The sequence below is a fragment of the Tupaia chinensis genome, unplaced genomic scaffold (assembly GCF_000334495.1).
Source record: "Tupaia chinensis unplaced genomic scaffold, TupChi_1.0 Scaffold145717_1, whole genome shotgun sequence".
Classification (NCBI taxonomy): Eukaryota; Metazoa; Chordata; class Mammalia; order Scandentia; family Tupaiidae; genus Tupaia; species Tupaia belangeri.
Window position 1 is genome coordinate 368,762 of NW_006205575.1, and position 10,247 is coordinate 379,008.

At 40.5% G+C, this 10,247-nt stretch overlaps 1 protein-coding gene across 2 annotated transcripts in view; it reads right to left on the reverse strand.

The window, feature by feature from the left end:
* The window catches only part of MRPS27 (mitochondrial ribosomal protein S27), a 104,916-nt gene that overhangs the window by 19,491 nt on the left and 75,178 nt on the right, over window positions 1-10,247 (reverse strand). For both annotated transcript variants that reach the window (XM_006168341.3, XM_014584140.2), the window contains exon 5: window positions 3,253-3,367. In XM_006168341.3, coding sequence (XP_006168403.1) covers window positions 3,253-3,367 — 115 coding nt within the window. The remainder of the gene's footprint in view (window positions 1-3,252; window positions 3,368-10,247) is intronic.

A 10,247-nucleotide genomic window follows, 5' to 3' on the forward strand; every position in this document is an offset into this window, starting at 1 on the left:
GAAGAGAGAGAGAGAGAGAAAGTGAGAAAAGGGTCTATAAGGTCCAGAATTCAAACTGCAAATTGCAAGTAGGCCATCTAAGGATCTGGTACCTTAACCACCACACCCCCTGCTGGCCCATTCTATGAGTACTTTTAAAAATGCAAATACCTGGGCCCTAAGGTGGTGGCTTGCTGTTGGTGGTTAAAGCACGTCTACAGTTCTGGTCCTGGACCTGGTGACTTTTTTGTGAGTTTCTCATGTGATTTTCATACACAGTCAATTTGACTACCTAGGATTAACCATCACCCTCTACCTGTGAAAAAATGTGTCATGACTTTTCTGACAACCCAGTAAGTTTATCAGTTTTAACTAATACCACCCAGGGGTAGGACAATGATAATGGGAAGGCTATTCATGTGTGAGGGTTGGAAAATTCCTGTACTTTCCACTCAATTTTACTATGAACCTAAAACTAATCTAAAATAGAGAATTTGTTTTTTAATAAAACACACATTAAAGACTTTAAAAACATTTTTAAAAAATGCCTGGGGACTAGCAGATAATATGGTATAATGGTTACATCTCGACAACCACGTAGTTGACCATGGTTCAAGTCCTGGACCTGGCAGTTCAGCCAGGCAGTTCAGCATGTATGCGTGCATGCCCAAAATCCTGAGAGGAGAATGAAGAAGGGATTGATTGCAGTGTGGCCATCCCCCTGGGGGGTGGGGAGGGGGGTAGGTGATTTCTCAGAAATGAGAGACTTTGTTCAACTTTTCTAGACTCTCTTTGTTTTGTTTTCACAGGAATTTTCTTTGGGTATAATCTGTGTCACTATATTGTGGACAAAATGGAACACAATTTAATCTGGTCCTTCCTCTGAGTTCTTCCATTCCTTTTTGAAATTCAGGGCCATCACCTGGATGGTCTTTAACAAGGAACCTTGTTTAATGACTCCCACTCCTTCCTTTATCCATTTTCACATACCTTATATTTTTCTTTTTTGGGGAGAGGTTTTTGCTATAGGGCATGTACGCTCACCAGAAAGACAGAGACAGACAGACAGAAGGCAAGAAATCACCCCTGGGGGGGATGGCCATGCCGCAATCCCTTCTCTTCCACTCTCCTCTCAGGATCTTGGGCATGTATGCACACGCGCCCGGTGTGAGTTTAAGCCACAGGGTCCGGGACTGAAACCCCGTTCGACTACATGTTAGTCCAGCGATGTAGCCTTTACATCAACTGCTGATCCCAACATACTTTATATTTTAAGTAAAAGGGCAACATACAAACTAAGCCTTTGTTTTTACCTAGCTATACCAGCCAAACCTGTTCCTGCAGCCCATTTCCCAACATAATCATGCATTTTTGGTGGCCAGCTTAAAAGGTAGCTCATGAATCCTTTAATTCTTTCTTTCCAATTGAATTCTAAAACAAATCTTAATTCCTTTAATTTTAATAGTATTATTATAAGTTACTTACACTTGCTCAATATTATACATACAGCAAATATCTATCAGCTTTATTCAGTTATAAGCTTCTAGAAGACAAAGTTAGGATAGTGCTCATTTTTGTATCTACTACCAACCTAATCCAATGTCTCACAAACTCTGGCTAAGGTATATTAGGTTGAACAGGGCTCAAGTTATAGAAATAAAAAATATTATGAACAGAGGGGATCCAGAAATAAAACTGGTATTCCTTTTAAGTTCTCACTTTCAAGGTCCAGTGACAATATAGAAATAATACAAATAGTGTTAGCCTGGGACTACAACAACATTCTCCAATTTTGCTTATTGTATTTTAACTTTCAAATAAGATTTTAATCAGAGGACCTTCTGAGCTCAAGAGGGGGAGTCAGGAACTCAAAAGACATAATGTGGGAACCAGCAGTTAGCATAATGGCTATGTCACTGGACTCCCACGTAGTTGACCGCAGTTCACGTCCCGGACCCAGTGGCTTAAAACTCATGCTGGGCGCATGTGCGTGAGTGCCCAAGATCTCGAGAGAATGGAGGAGAAGGGATTGTGGCGTGGCCATCCCCCCTGGGGGGTGATTTCTCACTTTCTATCTCTCTGTCTCTCTCTGTCTGTCTGGCGAACGCACACGTCCTATAGCAAAAACCTCTCAAAAAAAAAAAGACATGTGAATAGTACAGGAATACTGTCAAGGGAGCTGGATCCCACATGGCCAACTGTACACTTGGACTCCTGACCCTAGCAAATTGAATAACAAGCTGGGCAGGAACAGCAGATGGTGTAATGACTAGGTCAATGGACTCCCACATATTTGACCATGGTTCAAGTCCTAGATCTGGTGGCTTAAAACTCAGGCCACATGTGTGTACACGTGCCTAAAATCCTGAGAGGAAAATGGAGGAGAAGGGATTGCATCATGGCTATCCCTAATTAGGGGGGGTGACTTCTCACTTTCTGTCTCTTTGTCTTCTGGCAGTGCACATGCACTATACCAAAAATCTCTTTTAAAAGAAAAACATGCTGGGCTTCCATACATGTATGCCCACACTCCATTGTAGGGGACTTTCTTCCTCTCCCTCACTGTCTCTCCCTGGTGAGCACACATGCCCTCGGTGGGGGGAAAGGTAAAATGTGTAAGATAGGCTGAAATCTCTTGAGATCACATTCTTAGAAAAATGATGTCCCCCTGCCTAAGCTCCACAAAAAAGGAACAAGGCATAAAGTCTAAGGCTTAGGGAACAAGAATGAAATAATTGCCCGCACAGAGCTCTTATGATTAGATTCCCTTTTTTTTTTTTTTTAACCGTCCTTTTCTGAGTTACAATGCTTTGAAAAGCAGCAACTATAGAAATTTATTCTTAATTTTTTGATTAATTTATATCCAGCCCCATTCTAAAAAGGATATTTGGAGCCAGCTGGTGGCATAGTGGTTAAGACAGCTAGATCTCACATGGCCGACTATGTGGTTTCAGTCCTGAATCCAGTAACTTGAAAAACACACCAGGCACATGTGCATGTGTGCTCAAGAGCCAGAGAGGAGAACAGAGGGGAAGGGAACATGGTGTGGCCATTCTCCCTGGGCTGTGCTTTCTTACTCCCCACCTCTTATGTCCCTCTCAGGTGAGTGCATGCATCCTATAACAAATTTTTTAAAAAGGGTATCTGAAGGCAAATATTCTAGTTTAGAAAAGGTATTTCTGGTACTATTTTTTGCTGTACTTTATGACAGGTACCAATATCACATCATCTAAACTCAAGAAAGCAGGCTGCAGATGCTGGGAAACCACTCACCTTGTTTATAAGGGTATATAAGGCTTTGTCTTGTGCATCGTATTTGAGACACTGCCTAATCCAAGCATGGATAGTCCAGTCTCTCAGGTACCAGCAGTTGGGGCTATGTCGAAATCTAAATAAAGCACAAGAAAGCAATCTGCGGTTACATTAATGTCAAAACACACCTGCCATCAGCAGGTCCTTCTCTAGGTAGTAACAGAGTGCAGTCAATGGGACCTAAAGTCATAAAAGTCAATAGTTGGTAGAAACTTGAGGGTGAAACTCACTAGTTATAAAGCCTGAAATGAGAAAGAGAAGGTGAAATGATAAACAACAACCAAAAGATTAAAATTTTATTTAGCACCCCTTCCTTCAACATTTTGTTTTAATATGATTTACAAAAAATGGGACCAGCAGTTAGCGTAATGGCTATGTCGCTGGACTCCCACGTAGTCAACTGCGGTTTGAGTCCCGGACCCGGTGGCTTAAAACTCACGCCGGGCGCGTGTGCGTGTGTGTCCAAGATCCTGAGAGGAGAATGGAGAAGGGATTGCGGCATGGCCATCCCCCCGGGGGGGTGATTTCTCACTTTCTATCTCTCTGTCTCTGTCTGGCGAGCGCACGCACCCTATAGCAAAAACCTCTCAAAAAAAAATATGATTTACAAAAAATGATTTAAGGCAAATAAACTATGGCTTTATGTATATATGTATTTTATTAGAAATGTGCAGCTGAAACAGAAAATTCGGAAGTTTAAAGAAAAACAGATGGAGGAAAAAAATGAGAAGTAGGATAGCACAGCAACTCCAGAGGGAAATCAGCTTTGAGTTACAATGATATTTCTTGTGACATTTAGGAGTGATTAGGACATTCTTCACTGAATCAAAAGAACATGAAAAGGGGCTGGCAGGTGGCATGGTGGTTAAGGGTGATACACTCCCACATGGCCAACTGCGGTTTGAGTCCCGGACCTGGTGGCTTGCTTTCTCACTCCATCCTCTCCCGGCCTCGCTCTGTTCCTCCCTGGTGAAATTAAAGATAAGTAAGTAAGAAAAAAAGAAAGTAAATAAATAGATGTTAAATAAAATAATTCTTAAAAAAAAGAGCAAAATTTAACATTCAGGTTCTCCAGGACCGTTTAGAACCCTAATTCCTTCTTTGTACCTCCCTTCTAGCCCTTTGGTCTCTCTCTCCTCTTGCTTCCTGATCTTCCCACATGATCTTGGCAGTCCTGAGCAGCCAAAGGTGATATGGTAACAGTATTCCCACAAAGGAGTGACACTTGGAGAGGAATTCCCAATGCTGTTCTTGCCTTGAGAAACACACTGGTAGCTCCTGGGGTAGGAGCTGTTTCTCCTGTTTCTTGGGATCCATGACAAAGGACTAAGTTTGCGTGGAGAATGGGCTAGGAGAAGGGCGCTTTGCAGTTCTTCTTTTAATTTATCTGTTTTGGTTAGGATGGATTCTCATATATCACATCATATCAACTGAAGTCCCTGTGTTTTCTTAAACCATTCAGGAAGCAGATCTAGGTACCACAAAAATCAAACTCTTTTCTTCCAAAAAAAAAAAAAAAAAAAAAGTAAGACAAAAACTTGGTGCTAAAGATTCTGTGTCATATCTGAGAACTGGGGATATAGGCTAATACTAGAGCTTTTTCAGAGGCTGATTATTCAATCTGCCACCTGCTATTTCCTGCCATCTGCTATTGGGATAGTTTCCTTCTGAACAGGTTCTCTGCCAAAGTAAAAGCTGAGAAAAGGAGAGGAAGTGAGAAATAGTATTTAATTTAGACTATCTATTAGTGTTCTGGTGAGAGATTTGGTAAAATTAAGATTTGAAGAGGTTTTCTGGATTTAGAATCACCTAGTCCTCTCCATTCTTTTGAATATCTTAGGTTTGGCTGGAAAATGTCATTCACCCCATTTTTTTTCCCTCTTACATAATTAGTCTCTTTAACATCAGAAAGACAGAAATATGTTAAACTAATTTCAGGACGAGAATAACCTGGACAGAGAAAAGTTCCCTAGTTGTAAGATCTAATAAAATCCTCTGTATAGGGAAGAAACAAAATACACATTTTAGTTCTTATTCATATTTTCTCTCACATTTCAAAATAGTAGTTGAGGGGACCAGCAGTTAGCGTAATGGCTATGTTGCTGGACTCCCCTGTAGTCGACCATGGTTTGCATCCCAGACTGGGTGCGTGCGTGTCTAAGATCCTGAGAGGAGAATGGAGGAGAAGGGATTGCGGCGTGACCATCCCCCCTGGGGGGTGATTTCTCGCTTTCTGTCTCTCTGTCTCTCTCTGTCTGTCTGGCAAGCACACAAGCCCTACAGCAAAAACCTCTCCCCCCAAAAATAAATAAATAAATAGTAGTTGAGCTACCTGAGCTCTTCTCCTTGTTACTCTGAAAGACTTGAGTTTAAACTGCAATGGCCAATTAAAAGTTAATCTTCGTATTAAATCCAACCTTCTCGCCTTCTCCAACGACCACTAAACTATAACTTTTTTGTTGATGGACTTTAAAATACACAGGATCTTCACAGAATTTATGGAAAATGGTGCCGTATGACAAAACTATCATGGATTTCTTTTATTTTTTTAAGGGGTCATATGATGGCGCCTCAGTGACAGAGCTGGTTGCTACCCACATGGGAAGGTTCCTATCTGCAAAATTGCCCCAAATGCGACTTGCTTAGGGAGAATGTAGTATTTGTCTGTCTGTCTCTCTCTCTCTCTCTCTCTTGTTCATAGAAGAAAAAAATAAACTTAAAAACATTTTTTTTAAAAAAGAAAATACTTGAGACCAGCAGTTAGCGTAATGGCTATGTCGCTGGACTCCCACGTAGTCGACCATGGTTCAAGTCCTGGACCCAGCGGCTTGGACTCATTCTGGGCGCATGTGCATGCATGCCCAAGATCCCAAGAGGAGAATGGAGGAGAAGCGATTGCGGTGTGGCCATCCCCCTGGGGGTTGATTTCTCGCTTTCTGTCTCTCTGTCTCTCTCTGTCTTTCTGGCGAGCGCACGCACCCTACAGCAAAAACCTCTCCAAAAAAAGAAAAGAAAATAATCAAGTGAAATACCAGGTGTATTGTCTCAATGATGATGTTCCTTCCTCATTAGCTTGGTGCTCAGTGGGTAAGTAAGGGCAGCCACTGGCCTTCTTAATACCAATTCCTCAGTGCTTCAGGTAATTCTTGGTACACATAAAGGACATTTTGCTTTCACCAAATACAATAAGAGCTCAAATCAATACATGTATTAAATAGTATTAAGTGCTAATCATTTTGCTAACATCTAAGTTCTACATGAAGAAATTACACGTTCTCTGTCTGCAGCATTTACAACCTAATTTCCAAAAGAATGAGCATTTAGTTTAACAATTACACAAGGTGGGGTGTGCTAAGTGCTAAAGGCAAGGGATTGCTGATGCTAAAGGTTTTCTGGTAGTATGACAGTCCATTTTCCTCTTAGAAACAAACAAAAGAAAAATGCCATTTTGCCTTCTTTACCCAAGATTCTTTGAAATCTAATCTTCATATTAAATCCAGTCTTCTTGCCTTCTCCAATGACTACTAAACTATAACTTTTTTGTTGATGGACTTTAAAATACACAGGATCTTCACAGAATTTATGGAAAATGGTGTAGTATGACAAAACTATCATGGATTTCTTTTCTTTTTTATCAAAATAAACTCTCACCTAATTTCATTTTCTCACAACCTTTTGAAGTTCCGGGGAAGAGTACCCAACCAATCACCTGTTCTCTTATTCATGATGGCAGATTGCTTCTAGGTGCTGAAGAACAGCAAGGATGCTAGTGAGAACCTAGCTATAGTCCTTCAAAATGCAAATTAGCATTTATTGAAAGCCAGTTGCTATCCTTCCAACATTAACTCCAACATATGGAAAAACAGAAAAGTATGCTTTTCTCAAAAGTCTCTTCTTCGCACACTTGATTTCTTATAAACCTAAAGGAAAAGTTACTGAAGACTTTCCACATCTCATTTAATCATCTCCATACATCAACACTTTGAGAGATTTGTCAAGAGTCTCACAGAGGTCTTCAATAAGTCCATCTCCTCTCCCATCCTACGACAGGGCACTTGGTATAATCTCTGCTCTCTAAGACCTAATCATCTAGACACACAACCACTTCAAGGATATTTTCAATTCTCCACATTAAACTGATTCAGGGAAAACAGTGAAACACACACACATATACATATATATATATATATATATATACACACGTATATACGTACATATACATATGTGTATATATATTCTGAAATACGCTGCCAAAGGGCAATGCCTGCACTTTTCAGCCAGGCAGAAAATGAACTCCTTCCTATGTCCCTATCAGTGTTAAAAGAGAATTATCATATAACTTATGTGAGTAGCTATCTGAGATATAAACTAGTCAAAACATTCATCCAGTGTGATCTAATTTCAGATGGAGAATTTGAGAAAAATTCCCATATCAATAGCTTCAAGCAGTTTAGACAGAAGAGTTGGGCACTTTTCAGAACTCCCAGTAGTAATATGGCAGGCAGGTAAGTGTCTGAAATGAGTACTTGCCTGGGAGGATTCTGCTGACTGCTGGACCAGCAATCTCCTCTTCAGCCAGGAGAAAGGCAAAAAGTCAAGAACACAACTAACATGTTGATTTTCCAACTTGCCTGCAAACAGACTGGCTTTTATTTTTGCCTGCTCTTACCACCAGCATGGCAGATTACAGTCGGCCACTGTAGGGAGTCCCTTCTGTGCCCCCAGCCATCAGCTGTTTGCTCACCTTCATAGAAGCTTTATTAATGCCTATGCTGGCAGGCTGCCAAGATACAGGAACTATCCAGTGTGGAAAAGATAAACAAATGCAACCCAAATAACTCCAACAGTGTTGTGCTCATGAAGGCAAGAAATACTCTGAGCTTCCGGCTTATAAAATATGAATAAACTTACAACAACTCTAAGGTCATGCATGTAGCTTGGCAGTAGGAGGGGCACAAAGAATGGAAGGTGCTCTCCAATGCTAACTCTAGTTCTGGAAGTTGGTATCCCATGGCTGAAGAGATCCCTGTCTACAGTGCTAAGTGGGGCTTCCAGTGAAGACAGCTTCCTAAGAAGTCAAATTATGGCCAATCAAAATAGTGGGAACAGAGAAGCTTCCTTTTCTCAAAATCCAGCCATACTTAGGGCTATTTGGGGCATTTGGCTATCCTATTGCTCCTTCAAGACTGATGTCCCCAGGAAAGAAGAACCGAATTACAGGCTGGAAAATTGATTCAGGATCCCAAGTCTTAAATAACATAGATTTCTTAGAAGGGGGAGAGGGGTGATATAAGAGATCAAGAGTTAAGAAGTAGCGGTAAAATACAAAGCTCTAGGAGGCTCACCCACATGGGAAGGTCCTGGGTTTTGTCTAGAAACCTCCCAGTATATATCTGGTACTGGGCATGCCCATGATCTGAGACTGGCAGAAGCTGGGGATAGATACGATGAGAAGACACTATTAGGGGTGCTGTCTCTCATGATCATGAAAGAAATAGATACACAGACTTAAGAGAGAGAGAGAAAAGAAAAACACCAGAGATTTACTGTGACTATATATAATTACATAGAATATACTTTAGTCTGTGTAAAAGTCACATGGCTTCCTATTTGTGAGCAAACTCATCATTCAGCTAAAAATTTTAAAAGTGGTACATAGCCTTTCTTCCAAGGAGTTCAAATAAAGATTTTCTCATTGTTGAATGGCAAAAGTGGCCATGCTCATAGGCTCTTTCAGTATCACAAATAAAAATGCTCCAGGCTGAGCAGAGATAATGTGCAGATGCCACAGCCTGGAGCCTGGGGGGCTCCACCATTTAGCTGCAAAGCTGGCTCTTCCATATGAATGAGCAAGCTTTCCACAATGTTTATCTGATCATGAGTGCCACCAACCTTAAACAAACACATGCAGCTTTTCCTCTGCCCTAGTGAATTCTGTATCCAGTGGCAACAGGCTTTACAGATGGAAACCTCAGCCAGGGAGCTGGGTACACAAGGAGATGGGAGAGGGGCCAGGACTAGGGGAGGGGAAAAAATGCCAAGAAAATACAGCTGGCTCCAAAGCCTATAGTGTGGACTGGGGACCTTATCAATGAAGCAAAGTTTGCACTGAGCAGAAGGGTTAAAGTGCTCTTGGAACCCAAGAGCAAGAGTGTCTTATAACTGTTTGAACCAGAATCTAACTAAATTGATGCTACTTGGTTTCTCATTCTAAGAAATAATTACTTTTTTTCAGTCTTGCTAGAAATTCTGCTTTCAGAATTATCAGTCAGAGCTAACAATTATTAGTTGCCTCCAATTACCACAAATAAAATAAAATCATGATGAGAAAATTTAATGGCCTTTACATTTTTGTGAAGTGTTTAAAAGAGAACAGATGTTAATATAGGAACTGATAATCAAAACATTAGTATTCAAAAGTGCTTTCCTTACCAATTCAAAACTGCTTTTCTTGAAATTACCAGCCGAACTTGCTATTGAAAGTAATTAGATTATTTAAGAAATTATGTGATCAGTAAAATGGGGGGCGGTAGGAATGGAAGACAACTGTAGACACCAGAGATAGTGTGAGAAGAGGGTGGAAAAGGGCAGAGGGTCAGACTTAGGGGTAAATATATAAACATGAAACTAGAAATGGAAAATTATTGATGATAACATGCATGATTAAGCCACTATACAGTATATTCTGAATGGGAAACCACATTTTGTATGCTGTGACGATGCTTAGGGGATGGATGTAAATGAATTAATTAAAAGAAAAAAGTTTCAGGAGGAAAAAAAAAAACCTATTTGATGACTGCAGTAAGATATATAGCCCCAGCTAGGTGCTACTTTATAGTATGTTCATTCTACTCACTGAGGTTTATGCCTAAAGTCAGACTTGTGTTCATAGATATGTATATTTCAGCTGTGCTTGCTAGTCAAAATATTTAGATTAATTAAGATCTTTAGTGAAT